This window comes from Barbus barbus (genome assembly GCF_936440315.1).
Source record: "Barbus barbus genome assembly, chromosome: 47".
Lineage (NCBI taxonomy): Eukaryota > Metazoa > Chordata > Actinopteri > Cypriniformes > Cyprinidae > Barbus > Barbus barbus.
Genome location: NC_136725.1, coordinates 6,852,019 through 6,879,369, shown reverse-complemented (window position 1 = coordinate 6,879,369; position 27,351 = coordinate 6,852,019). Strand labels below are relative to the sequence as shown.

The 27,351-nt window shown below is 40.9% G+C and overlaps 2 protein-coding genes across 2 annotated transcripts; one reads left to right on the top strand and one right to left on the bottom strand.

Annotated features, from left to right (window-relative positions):
• The first annotated feature begins 5,165 nt into the window (after nucleotides 1–5,165).
• On the top strand, nucleotides 5,166–6,998 carry LOC306865503 (fish-egg lectin-like). Its single transcript, XM_079410135.1, has 5 exons — nucleotides 5,166–5,537; nucleotides 5,678–5,905; nucleotides 6,132–6,343; nucleotides 6,512–6,639; nucleotides 6,746–6,998. Exons 1-5 carry the CDS (start codon nucleotides 5,480–5,482, stop codon nucleotides 6,888–6,890), a joined length of 771 nt encoding a protein of 256 aa, XP_079266261.1. The 5' UTR covers nucleotides 5,166–5,479; the 3' UTR covers nucleotides 6,891–6,998.
• A 6,485-nt stretch (nucleotides 6,999–13,483) lies between these two features.
• On the bottom strand, nucleotides 13,484–14,791 carry LOC306865830 (fish-egg lectin-like; the record flags this gene model as incomplete). Its single annotated transcript, XM_079410658.1, has 5 exons — nucleotides 13,484–13,628; nucleotides 13,761–13,888; nucleotides 14,067–14,278; nucleotides 14,387–14,611; nucleotides 14,734–14,791. The coding sequence occupies 5 exons, from the start codon at nucleotides 14,789–14,791 to the stop codon at nucleotides 13,484–13,486; spliced, it is 768 nt and encodes a 255-aa protein (XP_079266784.1).
• Nucleotides 14,792–27,351: the final 12,560 nt, after the last annotated feature.

Sequence of the window (27,351 nt, the reverse complement as noted above, 5' to 3'; positions counted from 1 at the left end):
GCTGAAGTAAGTAAAGTGTTAAGTTTCTCAGGATAATCATTGAAATGCTTTTACATCTTTACTGGAGTAAATCTGTGGCAAAGCAAATTGATTTGACATACTTTGAAAAGACACACACCTGTCTATACAGGTCTATCGTCTGAGAATGTATATTAGAGCAAAAATGAGGAGAGGGGTAAGAAAGATGTCCAAGATCCTGATGGTCCCACTGGTTGCGCTCCACAGATCATGTGTGGAGAGATGGGAGAAACTTGCAGAAGGACAACCATCACTGCATCATCTGAGTTTTATGGCAGAATGATAAGGTGCAAGCCTCTCCTCAGTGCATGACACATGAAAGCCTATGTGAAAAAAAGAAAGAGAGAAAAAAGAAAAGCACTCAATGGGCTCTTTGACTGTGAGAAACAAAATTATATGGTCTGATGAACCTCATTTCCACTTACTCCGTTCCTCCATTAGTGCTAATGTTTTGGCTGTTAGCTGTAAGGTGAGCTAGTTCATGGCTACAAGACTCTGGGTTAGTTGTAATATCAATGAAACATGTTATAACTTAAAGCTAAATTTTTTGTTTTGTTTTATTGATATGTTTTCTTCGAGTTTCAGTATGCCTACAGTAGGTCTTGGAAGAGAAAGACAAACTGAGGCGTGTCTCTAAATCTTCAAATGTTCAAGTTCAATTTTATAACGGCCACTTATTGTCTGACATTAACAAACATGCTTACACACGCACGCACGCACACACACACGTTATTCAGTTTGATTATCACATTGCTCACATTGCTAACTCCTCTCTTCCTCTACCTGCAAATGTCTCCACTGCTAAAACGACATACTACCACAACAAAATTAACAACTGTTCTGACTCTCGCACACTTTTCAAAATGTTCTCTTTTCTTCTCTGTCCTCCTCCCCCTCATCCTTCATCAACTCTTACAGCTGATGACTTTGCAATTTTCTTCACAAATAAAACAAGAACCATCAGTGACCAATTCCTCATTCCACAAACTAATGATAACTTCATAACGACAAATTCACACTCTCTCGAAGACGGAAGTTTCCAAACCCATCCTGGTAACACTTTACAATACTTAATCCTTACAAAAAGATTAAGTAATCAATAAATTGTTATTAGTTAAATGTGTCAATGTATTAATTACCTAATAACTTATTTTATTAACTAATGAAGTAAATTCATATGTTAATTACCACACTGGGTTGAAGCCATGCCTTTAAACTTCCAGTTGTTTGCTTTAATGAATCATTAGCTAATTATTTGCAAAAGTATCATTATGTTATGACATACTTGTTGAGGCACAGAACTAATTGTTAAGTAATATGTCATTGTGGTAATAGATTTTGAATTAGTTACTTGTGCCTCAACAAGTAAAGTCACACCATAATGATACCCATGCAAATCTAATCTTCCTAATGTTTTTGTCAGTCCTTGTCTTGTGTTTCCCCTCCTCTCGTGTCCCTATCTGGCCATCCTCATTCCTTTAATTAATAGTTAATGTGTCCCCAGCCCTGCATGTGATTGCCCCACACCTGTTTCTGTTCTTCCTTGCCAATTTCCCTGTGTTTATAAGCCCTGTGTTTCCTAGCCCCTGTGTCCGGTCTAACGTCATTGATGTTCGTCTCTCCCCAAGCTCCTCGTCTCATTGTGTGTGTCTCTCCAAATAAATGTGATTATTGGAACTCCTACGTCTCCTCGCTCCTTGTGTCCCGAGAGGGAACGTGACAGAAGACCGGACCGAAACAGAAGTAAGCGGCGCTTTTCCACCCCCGCCTTTTTTTTCCGTTTTTGAAAGTTTGAACGGCGATGGAGTTCACCGCCCGCCTCGGCGCCCTCGTTTTGCGGGACCTCCCTTTCGTGGAGTACGCGGAGGAGTTCTGCGGGCTGGCCAGGAAGGCGGAGCTGCACGACGCCGTCATCCTCCAGCTCTTCCGGCTCGGGGCCTGTCACCACCGCCCCATGAACCTCCCAGACACCACAGGATTAACCTGGAGAGGAGGGATTTGCCTGTGTCTGGGAGATGTCCGGGCCCGAGCCAGTGTCAGCCCGTCCTCGTCAGCGGCTCCCCCGAGCCCGCCGCCACTCGCGCTTCCAGAGCGCCCCCGCGAACTCGCGCTTCCAGAGCGCCCTCCCGTGCCGGCTCCACGCACGTGCCCTCCTGAGTTCCCGCTGGTTCCGTCCAGCCCTCCTGAGTTCCCGCTGGTTCCGTCCAGCCCTCCTGAGTTCCCGCTGGTTCCGTCCAGCCCTCCTGAGTTCCCGCTGGTTCCGTCCAGCCCTCCTGAGTTCCCGCTGGTTCCGTCCAGCCCCGCGCTGCAAGAGCGCCCCCAAGTGTCCGCGCTTCCCGAGCGCCCCCAAGTGCCGGCTCCACGCACGTGCCCTCCCGTGCCGGCTCCACGCACGTGCCCTCCTGAGTTCCCGCTGGTTCCGTCCAGCCCTCCTGAGTTCCCGCTGGTTCCGTCCAGCCCTCCTGAGTTCCCGCTGGTTCCGCCCGCTGGTTCCGTCCAGCCCTCCTGAGTTCCCGCTGGTTCCGTCCAGCCCTCCTGAGTTCCCGCTGGTTCCGTCCAGCCCTCCTGAGTTCCCGCTGGTTCCGTCCAGCCCTCCTGAGTTCCCGCTGGTTCCGTCCAGCCCTCCTGAGTTCCCGCTGGTTCCGTCCAGCCCCGCGCTGCAAGAGCGCCCCCAAGTGTCCGCGCTTCCCGAGCGCCCCCAAGTGCCGGCTCCACGCACGTGCCCTCCCGTGTCGGCTCCACGCACGTGCCCTCCTGAGTTCCCGCTGGTTCCGTCCAGCCCTCCTGAGTGCCCGCTGGTTCCGTCCAGCCCTCCTGAGTGCCCGCTGGTTCCGTCCAGCCCTCCTGAGTGCCCGCTGGTTCCGTCCAGCCCTCCTGAGTGCCCGCTGGTTCCGTCCAGCCCTCCTGAGTTCCCGCTGGTTCCGTCCAGCCCCGCGCTGCAAGAGCGCCCCAAAGTGTCCGCGCTTCCCGAGCGCCCCCAAGTGCCGGCTCCACGCACGTGCCCTCCCGTGCCGGCTCCACGCACGTGCCCTCCTGAGTTCCCGCTGGTTCCGTCCAGCCCTCCTGAGTGCCCGCTGGTTCCGTCCAGCCCTCCTGAGTGCCCGCTGGTTCCGTCCAGCCCTCCTGAGTTCCCGCTGGTTCCGTCCAGCCCCGCGCTGCAAGAGCGCCCCCAAGTGTCCGCGCTTCCCGAGCGCCCCCAAGTGCCGGCTCCACGCACGTGCCCTCCCGTGCCGGCTCCACGCACGTGCCCTCCTGAGTTCCCGCTGGTTCCGTCCAGCCCTCCTGAGTGCCCGCTGGTTCCGTCCAGCCCTCCTGAGTGCCCGCTGGTTCCGTCCAGCCCTCCTGAGTGCCCGCTGGTTCCGTCCAGCCCTCCTGAGCGCCCGCTGGTTCCGTCCAGCCCTCCTGAGCGCCCGCTGGTTCCGTCCAGCCCTCCTGAGCGCCCGCTGGTTCCGTCCAGCCCTCCTGAGCTGAGTGCCCGCTGGTTCCGTCCAGCCCTCCTGAGCTGAGTGCCCGCTGGTTCCGTCCAGCCCTCCTGAGTGCCCGCTGGTTCCGTCCAGCCCTCCTGAGTGCCCGCTGGTTCCGTCCAGCCCTCCTGAGTGCCCGCTGGTTCCGTCCAGCCCTCCTGAGCGCCCGCTGGTTCCGTCCAGCCCTCCTGAGCGCCCGCTGGTTCCGTCCAGCCCTCCTGAGCGCCCGCTGGTTCCGTCCAGCCCTCCTGAGCGCCCGCTGGTTCCGTCCAGCCCTCCTGAGCGCCCGCTGGTTCCGTCCAGCCCTCCTGAGCGCCCGCTGGTTCCGTCCAGCCCTCCTGAGCGCCCGCTGGTTCCGTCCAGCCCTCCTGAGCGCCCGCTGGTTCCGTCCAGCCCTCCTGAGCGCCCGCTGGTTCCGTCCAGCCCTCCTGAGCTGAGTGCCCGCTGGTTCCGTCCAGCCCTCCTGAGCTGAGTGCCCGCTGGTTCCGTCCAGCCCTCCTGAGTGCCCGCTGGTTCCGTCCAGCCCTCCTGAGTGCCCGCTGGTTCCGTCCAGCCCTCCTGAGTGCCCGCTGGTTCCGTCCAGCCCTCCTGAGTGCCCGCTGGTTCCGTCCAGCCCCGCGCTGCAAGAGCGCCCGACAGAGCCCGCTCCTCTGTGGCTCCCAGGGGGGAGCTTCCCCAAGAAAATTTGGGGGGGGGGGGGGGGTAAGAGGGTCACAGCCTGTGTGGCCGGGCCAAGGGCCAAGGCCACAGAACCCCTTGGGCCCGAAAAAAATAGGCCGTGGCCTCCCGAGTCCCCTGACCCGCCCTGGCCTCCCGAGTCCCCTGACCCGCCATGGCCTCCCGAGTCTCCAGAGCCGCCATGGCCTCCCGAGTCTCCAGACCCGCCATGGCCCCTGGAACGGGCACCGCCCTGGAGGCCTCCAGAGCGCCCACCCCCCCTCCCCATTGGATGGTGTTAGGCGTGAGGACACGCCTTCCGGAGGGGGGCGTAATGTCAGTCCTTGTCTTGTGTTTCCCCTCCTCTCGTGTCCCTATCTGGCCATCCTCGTTCCTTTAATTAATAGTTAATGTGTCCCCAGCCCTGCATGTGATTGCCCCACACCTGTTTCTGTTCTTCCTTGCCAATTTCCCTGTGTTTATAAGCCCTGTGTTTCCTAGCCCCTGTGTCCGGTCTAACGTCATTGATGTTCGTCTCTCCCCAAGCTCCTCGTCTCATTGTGTGTGTCTCTCCAAATAAATGTGATTATTGGAACTCCTACGTCTCCTCGCTCCTTGTGTCCCGAGAGGGAACGTGACAGTTTTATAAGGCAAATCTGAATTATTCTCCAATGAAAGCTTAGATTTTTGACTTTAGATATTGACTGCTGAATCTTGACCTAACAAGAGAAGGATGTCTTCATACTGATCATATTTTATTCTTACTTATACAGAATTCACTTACAGTATATAAATGACTTTCTCATTTATATACTGTATTTTTTTTGTGTTAGTATTTTTATTTTTTGGGCTTCACTGTTGACTATTCTTGTGTAAGACAGCCCTTGAGTAATTTCCTTTCATTATGTTCACATCTTGGATGTGAAAACAAGAACTAAACCTTGGACACATGGTCACAACTGTAAGAAAATGAGAACTCAGCCCACAAAAACTATTATGTACATTTACTTGCACACACATCTTTTTGTTGTATTTCTTAATATCCATATAGGGTATTGTTTTACCTGTGAGCACTTTTATTGGATGTGCAGTACATCCTGTTTGATTTTGCATGAATCTATCCTATATAAATATGACCTTGAGAATAACTTAGTAGCCTACACTGGATCCTGCGCTGCTGCTCTACACCACATTGGTCGACACAACAGTTATCAGTTAATGACTGATAGCATCGAGACAATAGTCTCTCTTTAAAAAATTGAATCTAAAAATTTAAGAAATTTAATCTAACCACTCTGGGGTCTTGTCTGTTTGTAAACAACAAACTGTATCGTGGAGCAATGAAGGTTTATCAGAGCGTCCTTCTATTCTTCTGCTGCCAGTTTCTTCACACTCTGGGTAAACTTTATGTTTTGGTAACGTATATTTAAAAAAACCTTTGCTAGTTTCTATATAAAATTTTTAATATATTTAAATTGTTTTTATTTAAACATCTTTGCATATGCGATCACTGATTAATTTGCACCATGTTTTCACAGCTTTAGACTGTACCGTGGTGAGTGGTAACCTGAAGCAGATAGATGCTGGGTCAGGCTCAGTGGTTGGAGTGAACAATCATAATGAAGCGTTTGTCCTGATTGATAATGTCTTCAGAAAGATCAGCACGTCTCTAAAACACATCAGTGTTGGTCCTGCTGGTCAGGTGGGGGTGGATTCAGCAAACAACATCTTAAAGCTTAACGGTGGCTCCTTCGTTCGGTTTCCAGGTCAGGATTTACAGAAAGCACAAATTACAGAAAAGACATGTTTAATCTGCCATTAATGTACATCTTAATTTAAAGTCAATGTTTTAAATCCATGGCCCCAAATATGTAATGTAATGTAATGTTTATGTTTATTTCATTCATGGATTTTTTTTTTCCAATATAACATCCTATTGTTGATTTTTCATTTAAACTAATCTTTCATCCAACCTGCTGACTGTGTTGTTAGGGCTTCTCAAACAGGTGGATGCTGGAGGTGATCAGATCCTTGCAGGTGTCAATATGCAAGAATTAATATATTGCTCAAATATGGATGGTAACAACATCTGGCCATGCTCTACTTCTCCTTGGGTTCAACTTAGTGGAAGCCTGAAGTACTACAGCTGTGGTCCGTACAGTTGTTGGGGAGTGAACAGTCATGACAACATCTACATCAGGAGGGTAATGACATGCTGTTAAATACAAGAGCAGGAGAATAAGTTCAAGTGCACCATAGTGTATATCAAAAACAAAGAAATAAACTAGAGTGAAAGGAGAAAAAAGCAAAAAAGTTTCTTGATGTGACTGTACAATGACTGACTGGATTGTGTCTCTTTCGGTCTCATGCAGGATGTGACTAATAATGCCTGTACTGGGTCCGGCAGCTTTCTGAATATAGCTGGACATCTGTCCATGATTGAAGTAGCAACTGATGGCAGTGTCTTTGGTATCAACTCTCAAGGGAACTTATACCAAAGGTGAGCTGACCAGTCAGTCATAATATTACAAATTTGATGAAGTAATGAATTAATCAAGCATGATTTTCAAACACTGCATTAAAGAAACAATTTTTATCTATTGCAGAAATGGCATCACTCGCTCCAACCCTTCTGGCACAGTCTGGCAATTGATGACTGCCTGTCCCAATGGCCACAAGCATGTGAGCTTTGACCTGGGAGTGCTGTGGGTCGTGTGTGTTGATGGCTCCATCCGTAAATGTACTTTATAGTCTGTCATTGCAGCAACAGAATATTAACAGAAAATCTTAATTATACTTTCTTTTCTTCTCATTTTTATTGCTGTTGAACCAATAAAGCATTATGAAAGCATCTATCTGATCAGTGCTGTGTTTCTTTTGTGTATCATTTGGTTCAGTGGTTCTCAAACTGAGGCAGTTTCAGGCGATACAGGCCCGGCGCCAGGACGCACGACTTGGGGGGGCTTTCATATTTGTTGGGGGGCCCGAAACGCGTGCGGGGGGGGGGGGGCTGTCTGGGGGGATGGGTTGGGGGGTGCGGTTGGTTTCAAGTAAACTGTCAATCTATTAATTGGGTATTATTTGGGTTATACATTCACAAAAACACAGAAAAACGAGCAGGTGCATTATTTGGCATGGCTGCCAATACAAATAATTAATAACCATTTCCTTACCTAAATCCTGCTTTTGGACCAGGCTCGGTTGTTATCGTTTAAAGCTTGCAAAGAGCGCTCCCTTTAAATTTATTAAAAACTGTAACTCATTCATCACAATCTTTCAAAGTTCCGTTTTAACCAATGAATGTGACCACACAATGAAACTTTTTTTAATGAACTTACGAGCCTGATAGAACTCGGTGCTGGACAAAGAGAGGTGAGCACGTGGATTCCAACCTAAACACCTCTAATTGGCCATTGCTTTGTAGAAATCAACAAACGTGTCTGTGATTGGCTACTTTGCTCCCCTCAGCGAAAATGCGTTGTAAAATCATTTGACGCTTTCCAAAGCAGATGATACATTGGATTGTTTTCTAAATCTATTTAATTATGCTATTATTACAAAGAAAACAGATCCTAGACCAGCAGTTATGGGCAGCTTTTCCATCTAAAAGCAATCAGTTATTATTATTTTATTTATCTTGTTTACCGTGGGTCTCATATGCTGTCAGGTCACAAGCCTGATCTGGGCCACATGATCACTGGACTGATCTGGGCCACACTCCTCCCACCAAGAATCGGTCTTCATATTGTTTGCCGTGATCCACGCTGTACCATCTTTGCCACACATTTGCCACACATGTCTCAAACGCTCATTAGCTGTGTCTCAAACGCTCATTAGCTGTGTCCCAAACGCTCATTAGCTGTGTCTCAAACGCTCATTAGCTGTGTCCCAAACGCTCATTAGCTGTGTCTCAAACGCTCATTAGCTGTGTCTCAAACGCTCATTAGCTGTGTCTCAAACGCTCATTAGCTGTGTCTCAAACGCTCATTAGCTGTGTCTCAAACGCTCATTAGCTGTGTCCCAAACGCTCATTAGCTGTGTCTCAAACGCTCATTAGCTGTGTCTCAAACGCTCATTAGCTGTGTCTCAAACGCTCATTAGCTGTGTCCCAAACGCTCATTAGCTGTGTCTCAAACGCTCATTAGCTGTGTCTCAAACGCTCATTAGCTGTGTCTCAAACGCTCATTAGCTGTGTCTCAAACGCTCATTAGCTGTGTCTCAAACGCTCATTAGCTGTGTCCCAAACGCTCATTAGCTGTGTCTCAAACGCTCATTAGCTGTGTCTCAAACGCTCATTAGCTGTGTCTCAAACGCTCATTAGCTGTGTCTCAAACGCTCATTAGCTGTGTCTCAAATGCTCATTAGCTGTGTCTCAAAGCTCAGTGTACGCACTTCGAAGTGTGTATTTTAAGTGCGAATACGTCACAACGGTGCGACGAAGGCTGTCCCAGGCTGTTTCTCTACTGTCCATCTCATTTAGAAGGCTGCGTCCTCCGGAGCAAATAAGCTTGTAAAATATTTGAATGGCAGTGCATCAAAATTCAGTGTCATCAGTTTTCCAAAAAGAACACAGAACGTTTTTACGCGTCATTTACACGTGGAAGGGAGCAGGTGTAAATTTATTTTGTACCAACTAGCGTTTTGAAAATACGAACACTTTCATGAATCTGGAAATTTACGTCAGAACAGCTTTCCGAACAATTTAGACAAAAATTTATTCTACTTGTGTTTCATGTATGAGGCCCAATGAGAGCAGCTTCTTAGAGAGTAAAAAGGCATATTAAAGCCATATTCAACTTATTCTCTAACATGCATAAATGTAACTTTGATTAATAATTATTCAAGAAATATTATAATTAATATTAGTATGAAGGCCATTGTAGATCTGCCATTTGCGTTTCTTCCATTTGTGAATAATCGCACCAACTGTTGTCACCTTCTCACCAAGCTGCTTGGCGATGGTCTTGTAGCCCATTCCAGCCTTGTGTAGGTCTACAATCTTGTCCCTGACATTCTTGGACAGCTCTTTAGTCTTGGCCATGGTGCAGAGTTTGGAATCTGATTGATTGCTTCTGTGGACAGGTGTCTTTTATACAGGTAACAAACTGAGATTAGGAGCACTTCTTTTAAGAGAGTGCTCCTAATCTCAGCTCCTCACCTGTATAAAAGACACCTGGGAACTAGAAATCTTGCTGATCGATAGGGGATCAAATACTTATTTCACTCATTAAAATGCAAATCGATTTATAACTTTTTTGAAATGGATTTTTCTGGATTTTTTTTTGTTATTCTGTCTCACTGTTAAAATAAACCTACCATTAAAATGATAGAATGATCTTTTCTTTGTCAGTGGGCAAACATACAAAATCAGCAGGGGATCAAATAATTTTTTCCCTCACAGGTTTTTTTCCCTCCTCTTGTGTTAATTAGGTTAATTATCTGAACATGCTCCTCCCGAACTTTGTTAATAAAACAATTAAATGATATTCGCTTAAATTCTGATTATGGCAAAATATCAGTGATGGTTCTACTAGATCTCAATGCTGCGTTTGACACTATCAATCATAACATACTTCTAGAGAGACTGGAAAACTGGGTCGGGCTTTCTGGGATGGTCCTCGAATGGTTCAGGTCATACTTCGAAGGGAGAGGTTATTATGTGAGTATAGGAGAGCATAAATCTAAGTGGACGTCCATGACATGAGGAGTCCCACAAGGCTCAATTCTTTCACCGCTCTTGTTATAATGAGAAATGAACCAAATAATAAGAGAAAATAATGAGAAAGAACCAAATTGGCTATCACAGCTATATGCAGATGATACCCAGGTTTACCTAACCTTATCGCAAAATGACTATAGGCCCATTGACTCCCTCTGCCAATACACTGATGAAATTAACCAACGTGAGATCAGGCTGAATTAACAGTTGGATGTGCCAAAACTTTCTTCAGTTAAACAAGGAGAAAACTGAAATCACTACATTTGGAAACAAAGATCAAGTTTTCAAGGTGAATGCATACCTTGACTCTAGGGGTCAAACAACTAAAAATCAAGTCAGAAATCTTGGGGTGATTCTGGAGTCAGACCTTAGTTTCAGTAGTCATCATGTCAAAGCAGTAACTAAATCAGCATACTATCATCTCAAAACCATTGCAAGAATTAGATCTTTTGTTTCCAGTCAAGACTTGGAGAAACTTGTTCATGCCTGTCCATCACCAGCAGGGTGGACTATTGTAATGGTCTCCTCACCGGCCTTCCCAAGAAGACCATTAGACAGCTGCAGCTCATCCAGAACACTGCTGCCAGGATTCTGACTAGAACCAGAAAATCTGAGCATATCACACCAGTCCTCAGGTCCTTTCACTGGTTTCCAGTGGTTTCTAGTTATATTTAGGATTTATTTTAAAGTAATTTTACTTGTTTATAAACCACTCAATGGCCTAGGACCTAAATACACTGAAGATATGCTCACTGAATATAAAACTAACAGACCACTCAGATCATTAGGATCGAGTCAGTTAGAAATACCAAGCGTTCACACAAAAAAGGGGGATCCACTTTTAGCTCGAATCGTCACAATGTAGGCTACATAATGCAGTTTTCAGCAGACATGACATAAGAGTGTTACTTGTGTGTTCTTCCTCAGTTTCCTGTTTGCCCTTATTTGGTTTTGTTCCGGTTTTCCTTATTAGTTAATTAAGGCTAAGTCCGTGTTTTGTCATTATCTCATTCACTCATTTGTTTCTGTTTTCTTTATAAGCATTCAGTTTGATCATGTTTGTCGAGTCTTAAAGTTATGTTAACGTTATATGTAGATTTCTTGTATTATGAAACCCTTGATTCATTGAAAGCCTGCTTTCCCTTTACCCGCTGTCTTCCAAATCCCTTAGAGGAGCATTCGTAACAAAGAGTTAATGCAAATCTGCTTTCTTCTGTGATTTCACGTGATTGACATTCTCAATCTTACTCTAGAACATGGTAAATCTGAAGACTTTTGCTTTCCAGTGCTGTGCATAGGAAAGTGATTTATAGGCCTAATAGAAATATAATTTGCTTATTAAGTCACATGCATTTGCCTATTTTATATACACACTGGTGGTTAAAAGTTTGAAATTAAGGCTTTTTATTTATTTGAAAAAAGATTAAAAAAAATACAGTAAAACAATAGCCTAATATTATGAAATATTACACTTAAAATAGTGGTTTTCTATTTAGGATGTTTTAAAATGAAATTTATTTCTGTGATCAAAGCTGAATTTTCAGCATCATTACTCAGCAAATCATTCTAATGCTGCCTAATTTGCTGCTTAATTATCAGTTATTTGTGATCAATTATTAATAATAGTTTTATTATTGGTATAATGGTTCTCAGTTGTAACATTGTTTATTTGAAATAAGTACTTTGTAATAAGTGTAAATAGCTTTACTGTCACTTAAATCAATTGAATCAAAGTCCCTTTTTGTATTCTGTAATCTTTGATTTAATGGAACATAAAAAAAAAAAAATCTTTTTCTTCAAATCTTACCCAAGACTGAATGGTATCACATTTTACACAAAAATATGAAGCAGCACAACAGTTTTCAACATTCATAATCAGAAATGTTTGAGCAGAAAATCAGCATATTAGAATGATTTCTGAAGGAACATGTGATACTGAAGACTGGAGTAATGATACTGAGAATTCAGCTTTGATCACAGCAATCAATTATATTTTACTAGAGTCGCATAGAAGACAGCGGTTTTAAATTGTAACATTTCACAGTACTCTACACACACTATTTTCATCATCAAAATAATTTGTATACTCTTTTCCACAATTGGAGCTCTATTCCTTGAAATGATAGATGTCAAGCTCCTGCAAAAGGACAAATACTGTATATGACCAATAGAAAGACACCATAAAAACAGTCCGCATTCTGCACTATTCAAGTCTTCTAGACGATACCAGAGCATTGTGTCATATGGACTGATAATACTGATATTAAACTGTCCCTTGTAAAAATTCTTTACCAAAGTATTTACCATATACACCAGAAAAGACAACTTATGTCAAGAATATGCCACTCATTTATGGTGTGGTGGGTTGCAGATCGGTTTTGGTGGGCCGCTCTGTGCCAAAAAGTCCAGGGCCACTTTTTGGCCCCAGTCGGCCCTGAACACAGCAGTATGAAGTATGTAAAACAGCAGCTGGAAACAGCAGTAGATGGAACCGATATAAAAAACGTCCGTAAATACAGGTATCCGAAACAACAGCTAGCGTTCTCAGGCCGCACCTAAAACACAAATATAAAAACACAAATGAAAAATAAGGTTTAACTTCAATAATGAACTCCCTTTAAAACCCACAATAAACCTCTTACCTCCGAGATGAAATTCGTAAGCTACAGCGGACTCTATACAAACTGCGCTCGCCACTCCCCTCACATGCTCTCCTAATGGAAAACACTTCAATCAATGAGCCACTCTGTAATGATGGGTCAGAAGCATGTGGATCCATTTGCAGATAACTTTAATAATCAAAAGCATGGTCAAACAGGCAGTGATCAATCAACAATGGCAGGAATATCAGAGGCAGAGCAGAAGCGATACCGGGCAGAAGTCAGGGAAGGCAGCAAAACAGTCGGAGTTCCAAAGAGCAAGATCACAAGGGCAGGCGGCAGAGAATCAACAGTATAGTCCAAGATCATACCCAAAAGGGTCACAGAATCACAGGGTAACCGCTCAGAAATGTCAGCTGGGGCAAAACAAGACTTCACAATGAGAATGAGAGTGAATGCTGTTTAAGTGGTGTGGATAATGGGGAACACCTGTGCAGGTGATTAGTCTCTGAACGGGGTGTATGGGAAATGGAATCCGGGAAAGTCAATACTCAGGAGAGGGTGCCCTCCGGTGGCCATCGGAGAGAGCCACAGAGGTCTGATTCATGACACACAGGTGTGCACAATGACACTATGCAACAACGCTAGTGGGTGTGTCTTGCCATTGGGAATATACCCAAACATTACAATAAAATAAAACCTAAACCTGTCACATACAGATAATAAAAGTCTTATCAGACATTAGAAATAAATCTAGAACAATTTGAATAAACTTACATGTATTTTTTGTACATGGAGTGTAAATTTCCATGGTTGCACTGCTTATCACCTGAAGCTGCTTCACAGTTTGAGAACCACGGAATCAAATGATAGACAAAAGAAACACAACACCGATGGGGGATAGATGCTTTCATAATGCTTTACTGGCACAACATCTAGAAAATGAGAATTAAAAACTAAAATCATGCTTTTAGTTTTCTTTAAAAACTGATTACTTTGAGGTTTGTTAATGATTGAGCTTCTGACTATAAAGTACATCTACAGATGGAGCCATCAACACACACGACCCACAGCACCCCCAGATCAAAGCTCACATGCTTGTGGTCATTGGGACAGGCAATTATTGAGCTCCACTTTACGCCAGCGGGACTGGAGCGAGTGATGCCAGTTCTGTAATAAACAAAAATGAAGGTTTCTTGAATGCAAAATTTCTTGAAAGATTGATTTACATAAATTGTGCGTGGCAAGTCATTTTTTTTTTAATACGACTTTGTAATAGGCTATTATGACTGTTCAGCTCACCTTTGGAATAAGCTCCCTTGAGAGCCGACAGCAAAGACACTGCCATCAGTTGCTACTTCAATCATGGACAGATATCCAGCAATATACTCCAATTCACCAGATCCAGAACAGACATTATTAGACACATTCTGCACCAGAAGAGACACAAACCACTCATAGTATAGTCACATCAAGAACATTTATTTCTTCAGTTTCTCAAATCAAACACTTGCATGTTATCTAGTTGACTGTTGTACTTTTAAAAATCTGGTGTACCTGAACTTGTACCCAAACTCTTTACATTGTAATTTAACATTGTGTCATTACCCTCATGATGTAGATTTGGTCATAGCTGTTCACTCCCCAACAGCTGTATGGGCCACAGCTGTAATACTTCAGCTCTTTATTAAGCTGAACCCAAGGAGTAGTGCTGGATGGCCATTTGTCATTAGCATCCATATTTAAACAGAATGCATCATCATGCATATTGACACCTGCAATAATCTGATCACCTCCAGCATCCACCTGTTTGAGAAGCCCTAAAAACACAATCAACAGGTGGGATGAAACATTAGTTTAATAGGAAGAGTAACAATAAGACAATCTCTTTGGGACCGTGGCTCAACTATATTACAATTATTCATGACTGGTTAAAGTTGTCTTAGTGTCAACATTTTGCTCTCTATAAGTCTTCACCTGGAAACTGAATTGACCAGCAGGACCAACACTGAAGTGCTTTAGAGACATATTGATCTTTGTGAAGATATTATCAATCAGGACAAATGCTTCATTAAAATCGTTTACTCCAACCACTGAGCCCAACCCAGCATCTATCTGCTTCAGGTTGCTGCTCATCACGGCACACTCTAAAGCTGTGAAAACATGGTGCAAATCAGCGATTGCAAAAACAGACACTTTTAAATGTATATCAATTTCATGTTTCAATAATTTCAATTTCATATATCAATCAATCATTCAATAAAAAGTAGTTTACCCAGAGTGCGAAGGACCGGGCAGCAGAAGAGTAGCAGGATGCTCTGATAAACCTTCATTGCTCCACGGAACATTTTGTTGTTTGGTCCTGTTCAGAACCAGAATTCATTTATATAACTAAATTCAATAAATAAATAAATGACAGTAACAGAAATTAAATGAAATACCTTCTCTTGTTAGATGAGGATTCAGCAGCTCCTCTTCTGTGTGTAAATGGTGTTGAGGGAAAGCTTTTATAGCCTATAATATACAATGGAATGAGGATCTGTAGGGAATACAGGAATACTTGTTTTTCTGGATCCCTACTCCCTTAATTTCTTTGCACAATCATAAAATGTTTAATACATTTGTATAAAATTAAAAATGTTTATAAATAGTCACACCCACGGACGTTACGTTGTGAGACTAGGCTACCAGCAGTGTTGGGGGTAACGCATTACAAGTAACGCGAGTTACGTAATAATATTACTTTTTTCAAGTAACTAGTAAAGTAACGCATTACTTTTTAATTTACAAGAAAATATCTGAGTTACTTTTTCAAAAAAGTAACGCCAGTTACTTTTTGGCAGCGGCTATTTGCACTAAGTGCAAATAGCATATTTTTTTAGTGACAGATGCTATTTACACTAAGTGCAAATAGCGATGGATTCTATTTACACTAAGTGAAAATAGCAGTATTTTTTAACGATATGCTATTTACACTAAGTGCAAATAGCTATAGATTCTATTTCTATCTGTTTACAGTCATAATCAGTGTTGGGGGTAACGCATTACAAGTAACGCGAGTTACATTATAAAACAGTACGCAATAATAACGTACTGAGTGTAAATTATAATTTTAATGGATGCCACCTTATTGGGACAATAAAGCCCTCCCTACACCTACCCTAACCCTACCCAATACTCTTATTTTCAACTTTTTGACTATTTCCTTCATTTTTATTGAAAATAAATTCCTTTCTGATGCGATATGAGATTTGAAAAGGGAGAAAAAAATGTTTGGCAAAAGGTGGGCTCGAACTCGGGTCGATCGCATCAAAAAGCATACACCTTACAATCTACGCCACTGAAACTGATGTTGAACTAACTTCTTTTTTTATTGTTGACTAACCCAATCACACGTTAGTGGGCGGAGTTAGTGTAAATAGCCTTTGCCAACAAGATGGGCTATTTGCACTAAGTGTAAATAGACACTCCGTTACTTTTTCCCCATTTATTGACTGACAGTGTGCTGTGTGAGCATGCTGTTACTATAGATCTAAATGTGAATGCATTAATTCATCCCACTCGCAAAAAACAGATTTAGTATTCATCAAAATGAATGAAAACAGTGAAATGCAAACTCAGAATATGACGCAAACTGCAATAATTAAATGTTAAACAACACAAATTTATCTAATCCCATTTTATTAACCAATGTCTTTGCTGCTGACCTTTGATGATCCAGTTCAACCATACTAATAAGCAAAAATGACTTTAGATAAACAATTGTACTTCAATGCTTTTTTATTGCCGAAGAGAGTTAAACCTTCTTATCCTGAGTTTTACTTTACAGACGTGAATTTACTTTTCCTTCACAAGATACAGGGCTTTTACATTTGTATTGATGTAATTTCTTGTATTAAAAACAATCAAGCCCTGCTCATATTTAAAAAGTAACGCAAAAGTAACGTAACGCATTACTTTCCATAAAAAGTAGCTAAGTAACGTAATTAGTTACTTTTTTAGGGAGTAACGCAATATTGTAATGCATTACTTTTAAAAGTAACTTTCCCCAACACTGGCTACCAGTAACACTTAGATTTAAGTAACGGAATTTTTTTTTTCTCAATTGATCCAACTGGAAGCCTGTTTCCACCACAGCATGAAAAAATAAAAAAGATAATTGCGACTTTTTATCTGTAAAATGTCACACTGTAAATCCTAACTCAACCATGACACAACATTTTGGTACAGAGTTTATGCAAATATTCAAAAATTTTGAAATGACACAAAACACATCCCATGTTAGCTTGACTTAATTTTCTGATAAGTCAACAAATTTAGATATTTGTCTTAACTGTATTAAGATTTATAAAGCACATTTAACCTAATGTGTACATTTAATTGACAATACAATGTATTCATGTTCATTTTTTACTTAAAACTTATAAAATTAATAAAATATATTCATATTACATTTATATTTAAAAAACATTACAACAAGATTGGCAGTGTTATGTTGAACAAATATTCTGTTACCTCAACATAAAGCATAAATGTTTTTTAATATGCATGTGCAAATTGCACCTGAGAAAAAACAACAACAATTGGATTAAAACGTAGATGCGTGGGAGAGTGAATGGAGCAAGTCAATTCCGAATGTTACAAAGTGTATGTTTTACAGAAGAATTCACGCTTTTGTAAACAGTAAACCCTGCCTACTTTGAGTTGATTGGCCATATCAATCATTTTGATATTGTTGAGCACAATGTGTGTGTGTGTGTGTGTGTGTGTGGGGGGGGGTTATGTTCCCCTTAATGTCTGTATTGGTTATGGTCCTGGTGAGTAGTGCATTCAGAAAATATTCAGACTCCCTTTACTTTTTTCACTTTTGTAATGTTGAGGCCTGATAATAACTTTTTTCTCATTAATCTACACTCCGTCCCTCATAATGACAAAGTGAATACAGAATTTTAGAAATGTCTGTAAATTTATTAAAGAGAAAAAAATGAAATATCACGTATATAATATCACATGTACGTAATATTCAGACCCTTTGCAACACTTGAAATTTAGTACAAGTGCCTCCCATTTCTCTTGATCATTACTGAGATGTTTCTGCACCTTGAATGGAGTCCACCTGTGGTAAATTAAATTGACTGGACTTTATTTGGAAAGGCACACACCTCTCAATAAAAGGCTTCACAGCTGACAATGCATATCAGGGGTGGGAGTCGAGGCAGGCGGTTGGGCAACACTGAACTGTGACTGGAGTGAAGATGGAAGGAAGTGATGACGAATCAGGTAGTGAGCAGGAAGTGGACTGGATGGGAGGAAGGAGGTGAGAGGGGTAAAGTAAAAAGTAAAATGAAATGGAGTCTAGTAAATAGGAAAAGGAAGAAAACACAGCAAAACTTGGATAGCAAAACCCTGGAGTAAACAATATAACTTCTGTCTTATCCTCATTAAATTTTAAAAAAATGTACTGCCATCCAAGCTTTAATTTCCTCTAGGCAACACAAGTGGCGTTATAGAATTTGGATGTTTTTGTTTCAATGGCAGATATAATTGAGTATCATCTGCATAGCAATGAAACTAAACATTATACTTCCTGAAAATCGATCCTAGAGGAAGTATATATAAAGGAAATAGAATAGGCCCCAAAATGGAGCCCTGAGGGACCCCACACGAGAAAAGGACATAAAATCCCCAAGGTGGACAGAAAAGCTTCTGCCAGACAAAAATGATCGAAACCACTCCAACACAGTACCCTTAATGCCAACACAATGTTCCATACGAGATATCAAGGTGTGATGGTCTACAGTGTCAAATGCAGCCGTGCGATCTAGGAGCATAAGAACAGCATCACCCGAGTCACTGGCAAGGAGCAGATCATTAAATACTTTCAATAGGGCTGTCTCTGTGCTGTCTAGGCATTTAAAACCAGACTGAAACACCTCATGGAGTGTGTAAATTAAAAAAAAAAGGAGTACAATTGTGTGAATACAACTTTCTCCAGTATCTTCGAAAGAAACAGAAGTTTTGAGATGGGCCTAAAATTTGCAAGAACCGAAATTGTTTTTTTAATCACTGGTTCCACAGTTGCATGTTTAAACAACTGAGGTACCACTCCCGATGCAAGACTGAAATAGATTGAATTTTGGGTCCAATAGTTTCAAAAGCCTTTTTTAGAACTCGAGAAGGAATAACATCCAGACTACAAGATGGTTTAATTTTACCAATAATCTCTCGCAAAGATGCAAGGGATAAAGGCTCAAAGTGATCAAAGACAGCAGGACACACAGTAAAAACAAATGAGTCGGCAGAAGGAAAATAAATGTTTGCTCTAACAGCCTCGAGCTTGTCAATAAAAAAAAAGTTAAAAAAAGTTCACAAAGAGGCAGGTAGATTGGGGAGTATTCAAAACAGCATTAATAGTGCTGAACAGAACACAAGGCTTATGAGAATTACTATAGATCATGTTTGAAAGATTCTTAGACTTTTCAGATCTAAGATTCTTAGACTTTTCAGATCTAACAGTTTTCTGATATTTATGCAAACTGTCTTTTAAGATGTTTAAAGAAATTTGCAACCTATCTTTCTTCCACCGGCGTTCAGCCTTCCTGCACTCAGTTCTGACAGCATGAGTGACATCATTCAGCCATGGTTGGACAGTCCCAACTAACTGGAGCAACTGTATCCAACATATTTTGACAGGTAGAGTAAAACAAAGAGGTCAAATCATCAGTATTAAGACCACAGGAAGACACTGAATAATCCCCATCGATGCTATTAAAGGCATCTGAAAATAGCTCAGTAGTCACAGGGCTAATTGTCCGGCAATGACGTGTTGTGACCTTCGGTTTAGGGTTACGAGAGAGGCATATTTCAAATAAAACAGGCATGTGGTCAGAAAAAGATGCAACACATATACGTCAATGTTAGAGATAGGTAGACCACCTGATAAAACCAAATCTAACACACATCCATGCTGGTGTGTGGGGCTATCCCCACACGGTGTTAAATTAAACGACTCAATAAGATCTAAAAAGTCTTTAGCCAATGGCTTATTAGGGCAACAAACATGAATGTTAAAGTTCCCAACAATTAAAATTCGATCATATTTAGGCATGATTCTGGCCAAAGTCAGAAAAGTCATTTATAAAATCTTTGTTATATTTAGGTGGGCGACGGACAACACACAGTACAGAGTAAAATGAATTTAGCTCAAAAACACTGAGTTCAAAGCTGGAACAATACACTGACAACCGCCGGCAGTTCAAGTGATATTTAAAAATAATTGCAACTCCTCCACCCCGTCCCGTAACAGGACAGCGGTAAAACTTGATTCACCAACGCCCAACCATGTCTCAGTCACACACACAGAATATCCAAGTTATTGAAAGTAAAAAAAGTCATTTAAAAAAGTATTTGTTGGCTAGCGATCTAGCGTTAACAAGAGCCATCCTCACTGAGCTGGGTTACTCATCATTGGAGGTTCATGGCCCAAGGAGAGACGTATCCACGCCGCCTCTTCGAAGAGACTAGTCCCGCTAGTATCCAGTGGTGATCAGCACTAGGGAACAATGCCAGTCAAGACTTAACTTTTACCAGCAGCCCGCAACGTTTTCCCTGGCGTCTGGGTCTCTTCCTCCTCTGGGGAGGACCCAAAGTTCGGCAGAGGTACGCTGGTAGCCCTTGCAAGTGTTCCTTTAAGGAAAACAATTAAAGCTGCAAAAGGGAAATACTGGCGGGATTACTGCAGTAACATTGGATGGGATGTACAAATTTCGGATATTTGGGGCACGATAAGGAAAATGGGTGGGAAGCATAAAAATTCAAGCATGCCAGCATTACAAAATTCAGAAGTTGTTGCAACCTCAAATGAAGAAAAGGCAGAAATGTTAGCTAAAGTATTTAATAATATACATGCAGTAGTAATTTGTCAGAAGATGCAAGAAATAAGGAAAAAGTTAAAGGAGAAAATCCTGATATAACTAAAAGATGTGAAGTAAATAACAGTTTAGATAAAGAGTTTCTGTATGAACTCAAAAGAGCAATAATGAGTGTTAAAGAAACCTCGCCTGGAAAGGATGAGATTTGCTATAGCATGATAGGAAAATTATCGGATGTTGCACTGGCAAGTATATTAAAATTGTATGATAAAATATGGAAAGGTAAACTGCCTAAAGCATGGAAACATTCCATAATTGTTCCTATAGTAAAGCCAGGGAAAGACAGATCTGAGGCAACAAGCTACAGACCAATAGCGTTGACATCAAACATGTGTAAGATAATGGAAAGATTGATTGTAAATATAGACTTACATATGAGATAGAAAGTAAAGGTCTTTTCACACCATACCAAAGTGGGTTTCGAAAGGGTAGAACAATGGACTCAATATGTCTAGAATCAGAGATAAGAAAAGCACAGATAAATAAAGGGGTCGTAATAGGAGTTTGTAGATGCGGAAAAAGCATATGATATGCGTTGGAAGGACTACCAATTACAATGAAAGACATGGGTATCTCAGGAAGAATGTACAACTAGGTATTAGATTTTTTTTATATCAGGTTTTTTAATTCAGGTTAGAGTGGGAACATCATACTCTAGGGTGTATGTTGTTGAAAATAGAACCCTGCAAGGAAGTGCATGCATGTTACAGAAAACACAGGTAATGTTTCACAAAGAAGAGAAATGCTCACATTAAGTTATTTCTTTATGGAAAACAATTGGATCAGCAAGCTAGCATGTACTGGAAAAAATTGACAAGGTGCAGACACAAGCTTTGAGAATATGCTACGGAGCAAGTAGAACATCACCTAAAGCTGCATTGAGGGTAGAAATGGGTGAAATGCCATTAGACTCATGCAATTAAAAATGGTTTACTGGGTATCTTTAAAGGGCCACAATAGTAAACATCCAACTAAGGCAATTTTTTAAGAATGCTGGGAACATGAAAGAACAAATATAAAAAGTATTGGTTGAATAGCAGAAGAAATGGCACTAACAATGAATTTAGTAAATAGGAAATATAGTGATGCAGTGGCTATATCTGCACTTCCATGGTTATTTAAAAAGTCTGCAATAGACCTGTATCTACTAGAAGTGGAAAAATCAAATAGTGGTGTAATTAATGAAGAAAATCAATACAATGAACAGTTGTACTATGACAATGTACAAATTTATACAGATGGATCAAAATATTCAGAATCAAATAAGACAGGAATAGCAATAGTTATACCACATCAAGAAGTAATTATTGCAAAAAGAACACCAGATTACTTATCTGTATTTACTACAGAGTTGATAGCTATTGTTTTAGCTTTGCATTGGTTGGAAGAGACACAGATTAAGAAAGCAGTTATATGCTCAGATTCACTGGCGGCTCTAAGAAGTATTCAGTCGGGACAATCAAATTGCTGACAAGATATTATTATAGAAATAATGCAACTGCTATATAGACTTCATGCTTATGACGGGGTTGTTTTATTTCTATGGATCCCAGCACATGTTGGAATAGATGGAAATGAGATGGCAGGTAAACAAGCTAAGAGATCGTTGAATAAAAATTGATGTAAAAATCAGCAAAGCAGAGGCAAAGACAATTATTAAGAAAGCTGTTATTAAATCTTGGCAACATAAATGGGATATGGAGAAGACAGGTAGGCATCTGTATAAAATCCAAAAGAAAGTAGGATTTCAAAATAATGAGACTGGAAGTGACTTTAAGAAGAGAAGAAGTAATAATAGCAAGATTTAGATTTGGACATTCATCTTTAAATGGAAATCTACATAAAATCAGGAAACATCCATCTGGATTATGTGGTTTTTGTGGCGAAATTGAAACAGTTGAACATATCTTATTACAGTGTAGAGCATATAGTAAAGAGAGACAGATGCTGGAAAGAAATATACAATTAGAAAGTGCAAATAAATGACATTAGAACTAATATTAGGTAATAGAAACTTCAGAAGAATGGTAATAAGTTATTTAATAGACACGGGAATTTTCATGAGAATATAAGAGTTTTGTTTTTTTTAAGCCTTATCATTGTCACTTCACACTCCAGTTCAGTTGGTGGCGGTAATGCACCATAAGTTGGCTTGCCCACCGCCAATATACACTACAAGATGAAGAATGCATATTAGAACGAAAACCAAGCCATGAGGTCAAAGGAACTGCCTGCAGAGCTCAGAGGTAGGATTGTATCGAGGCACAGATCTGGGGGAAGGCTACAAAAAAACTTCTGCTGCACTAAAGGTTCCCAAGAGCACAGTGGCTTCCATAATTCTCAAATGGAAGAAGTTTGGCACAACCAGGACTCTTCCAAGAGCTGGTCACCCAGCCAAACCCAGCAATTGATGGAGAAGGGCCTTGTCTAGACTGGTGATCAAGAATCTGAAGGTCACTTTAGTTCCATGATCATTTATCCAGATGGGAGAAACCTACTGAAGGACAAACTTCACTGCAACACTCCACCGATCTAGGTTTTATGGCAGTGTGGCCAAACTTAATCCTCTCCTCAGTGAAGACGCATGAAATCACACTTGGAATGTGCAAAACAGCACCTAAAGGATCCTCAGATTCTGACAAACAAGATTCTCTGATCTGATGAACCTCAATTGATGATGAACCTAAGCATCACGTTTGAAGGAAACCAGCTCTGCTCATCACCTGCAGAGTACCATCCCAAAAGTAAAGTGTGCTGATAGCAGCCTCATGCTGTGGGGCTGTTTTTCAGTGGCAGGGACTGGGAGACTGGCCAGGGTTGAGGGAAAGCTGAATGGAGCAAAGTACAGAGATATCCTATATAAAAACATGTTTCACAGCGCTCAGGACCTCAGACTGGCCCAAAGGCTCACCTTCCAACATGACAATGACCCTAAGCACACAGCCAAGGCAACACAGGAGTGAATTAGGGACAACTCTGTGAATGTCTTAGAGTGGCCCAGCAAGAGCCCTGACTTGAAACCTATCGAACATCTCTGGAGAGACCTGAAAATGGCTGTCCACCGACGGTCCCCATCCAACCTGACCGAGCTTGAGAGGATTTGCAAAGAAGAATGGCAGAAAATTCCCTAAGGTGTGCAAAGCTTGTGGCGTCATACCCAAAAAGACTCGAGGCTGTAATTGCTGCCAAAGGTGCTTCAACTAAGTACTGAGTAAAGGGTCTGAATACTTACGTAAATGTGATATTTCAGTTTTTTATTTTTTAATATATTTACAGACATTTCTAAAATTCTGTTTTGATTTTGTCATTATGAGGTATGGAGTGTAGTAATGAGCAAAAAAATAAATTTAAACAACGTAGTATTAGGCTGCAACATAACAAAATTAAAAAAAAAAAAGGGAAGGGGGGGGGGTCTGAATACTTTCTGAATGCACTGTATATTCAGGGGCAGCGTAGGGCTCTTTTTAAGGGGACTTCAGATTTCTACTCAGCCCCCTAAAAAATTTGAGATTAGATCCATAATCTGTACACAAATTTTTGATCGCCTCAGTCCCCTCTAAAACTCATATAAAAATGGTAGCCTGAAAGAGTGTTTCCAGGATTCACAAGTTACTCACTAAGACCATAACATATATAATTAGCAGCAGAGATGTACTTGAAGACAGATGGATTAACAGTTGAACAGGTAAATGAGAAATTAAAAATGCAAAAAACAAACTCTCAGGCTGTGTGTGGAGGATCTTGCAGTGGAATACAAGAAGTCTAATAGCTAATGGGCAAGAATTAAAAAAGTGTGTAAATGAATATAAAAGAAAACCCACATATCATATGCATTCAGGAATCCTGGCTGAAACCCCACTTAATCTTTGTAGTCCTTCTGTATGGACAACAAAGTGGTGGTGGAAGCATGAACAGGAAATCGGAGTATAAGAATAATCCATTTTTACAGTCCTTGTGATAGTCTTAAAACAAAAACTTGGTGGTGAGGAAACTCAAAAAAACAAATTGCATTACACCAAATACACCCATATTACATTGCTAAAAAGAACATCATTTTGTGTATTTGGTGTAATGCAATGTGTTTAGGTGGTTCTAAAAACATTATTTTCCACATACCATACATTAATGTTGCTCCCCTCTGCCCTGCCTTTCGGAAACACATCAATTTTTACAAAGCTCATCGGTCTGAAAAGCACTGTGTGCTTTGATTGGCCAGCTATAGTGTGTTGTGATTGCCCGAATACCTCAAGCGTATGACCGGAATGTTACACGCCTTACCATATTTGGAAACACACAGCATCTCCACAACATGTCGTAGTTCCCACACAGTGACGTAGATTTGTGGGGGCATGTTTGAGGCGTTTTAGGAAGGCGTGGATGAATCTAAAAGTTAAGAGAATATCTCCTTGGGTTTGAGACTTTAATCTTTGCAACTTTACGGATCTTATATGCACAAGCAGCTTGTAACACTCCAAAGACAAAGGAAAATATGAAACCATGTGGTGTGGTTTAGGCATTTTAACACACAAAGTATGTCATCTTACAGTGAATTTAATATTTACAATGGAAATGCTGTGGAAAGTATATTAGATGGCAATGAACTAGCATACTTAAATGACAGAAAAGCAACCGGATAGATGTTGTTTGAGGTCATCATTCAGCAGTAGATTTAACCACAGTATCTCAAAGTTTGGCTAGACAATGCAAATGGGAAGAGCTTGACCAAAGTACAATAAATCGTGATCATTATGCTATCAGATGTGTATTAGGTATTGAAGAGGAACAATGTATGAAACAAAATATTCCCAGGTGGAAATTAAAATTATATAGAGCAAACTGAGGAGTTCTACAATAAATTAAATCGTTTGTAGTATCAGTTAAACGGGCAATTGGGAAACGTTCAGGGGAAAGAAGAGGTGAAAATGTTTGGCAGAGAAATACAGTAAGGTCATCTTATTTAGAAATAGAGCATTTAGAAAGGTAAAGAAAACCTATTCCCCTCAGGATGTAATACCTCATAAAAGATCTCAGGCAGTGGTTAGATCTGCTAAAAGAGACTACTGGAGACAATTCTGCAACAGAACTGGTGAAAGAGTACATTTACAGTAAGTGAATTATGGGGCATGGTTAGACAAATGGGAGGGGTTAAAATCTATTGAAATATATCTGTAATAAAAGACGAGGGCAAATACATAACACTTGATAGCGAAAAAGCCAACGTGTTGGTAAAAGCATTTGTAAAGATTTATATCAGGGGACATGGAAAAGCAAAGAGAGCAAGTAATGAGAGATAATTCTGATATCATAGTCTAAAGAATGTCTTCTGAATACACTTTGAATGAAGAGTTTACCTTGTATGAGCTCAAAGAGGTGTTGACCGGTTCTAATATCAATGAATCATTCAATATCATATTACATGTTTTCAGTAAAGTATGGGCATCAGGAAAGCTTCTTTCCTGCTGGGAACTTATATTAATTGTTCCAATAGCTTAGCCTGGGAAAGACCATTCCACAGCAGCTAACTATAGACCAATTGCACAAACATCAAACATATGTCAAATAATGGAAGGAATGGTTACAGCGTGACTAAATTACATTACATTACAAATATTTTTCATAATAGTTACAACAACCAGCCAATACTTTAAAATATCTGAAAAATAAACAATTCACAAACACTGATGTACCATTTGTCCAAACACAACAAACAAAACTCTGTAATTTGTTATATCATCAAAGACACATGGTATATGTTCAGTTGGCCCCAAACTAATAACTGCACAATTAATAAAACACACAGCAGAGGAAACACTTATTAACACACGTTTGCACATTTATCCTAATTACTTTGACTATAAAGGGGAAAAGAATATGCAAACAAACAAACAAATATATTAATAAATAAATAAAGGAGGAGGGGTAAAGAAAGAGGTGTGAGTGGAAACGTTTGTGGAGTGGGTAGAGAAAGGGGTGTAACAAAAAATAGAAGAGTGTAAAAGGTAGAAAGAGATAAGCAGAGAGGAGGATATAAAGAAGAGAAGAGATGAGTAGAGTGGAGGATGTACAAAAAGAGGAGAGGAGAAGGAGGCCAACTTCTGTTTACAAGTAAACGTCCAAAAATTTCTCAGAACTGAAGTTTGAGAGCATTCAGGTGGGCAATCAAGTTTACTTTGAATGGAACAAGAGCATTGATATGGTCCTGCAAACATCACCAGCCACAAAGGAATAGGCCTGTGGACATTTTTTTCCCATAAAATGCAAGTGCAGAAAACATTTAATAAAATGCAATAAAATTCTCTTCCAGATAGAAATGAAAGCAAGATCAATAATTCAGCATAAATCATGTGAAACAGCAAACACGTGTGTGTGTGTGTGTGTGTGTGTGTGCGCGTGTGTGCTGTAAAAGACTGATCTATAGTTATCAGAATAGTTTGTTTGCAGTTCTTGCTGCTAAAGGTAGCACAAACAGATTTTAAGTTTAAAGGGGCAATTCGTTTTTCACATGGGTGATAAGGGTTGGATAATTATTTTTATTTCGTTTAGATATACACAATTTATAAAACAACTCCTATTGCAATTAACGTATTTTCATTAGTTTATTTGTGCATCGGTTCATAACATTAGGCCTCGCAGTGAAAAAGTGAAGGTACAAGAAAAAATACACATACACAAGAGAGGAACAGAGATATTGGGTAAAATGAAGAAAAGGAAGAGGAAAGTGAAGGTGCAGTTCAAGAGAGAACCTTTATTTCATTATGCACAGCCCCAGCCTAACTCCGTGTCTACACCGGACGTGACAGCTAAAGTCTGTCTACACTGGACGCGACAAAGTGACCATTGAAAATCATTTGAAATTTGTGTCAATACGTCATAAATAGCACGCAGCAACAGTTTTCTGTCGAGGATTTGTCGTGTCGCGCTGTGTCGCATCCAGTGTAGACAGCATAATAGGTTCTATTGTA

Coding starts and splice junctions, on each gene's coding strand:
- LOC306865503 (XM_079410135.1), top strand. CDS start 5,480: ATGAAGGTTTATCAGAGCGTCCTTCTATTCTTCTGCTGCCAGTTTCTT. Junction 6,344..6,511: donor ACAACATCTACATCAGGAGG/GTAATGACATGC, acceptor GGTCTCATGCAG/GATGTGACTAATAATGCCTG. Junction 6,640..6,745: donor CAAGGGAACTTATACCAAAG/GTGAGCTGACCA, acceptor TATCTATTGCAG/AAATGGCATCACTCGCTCCA.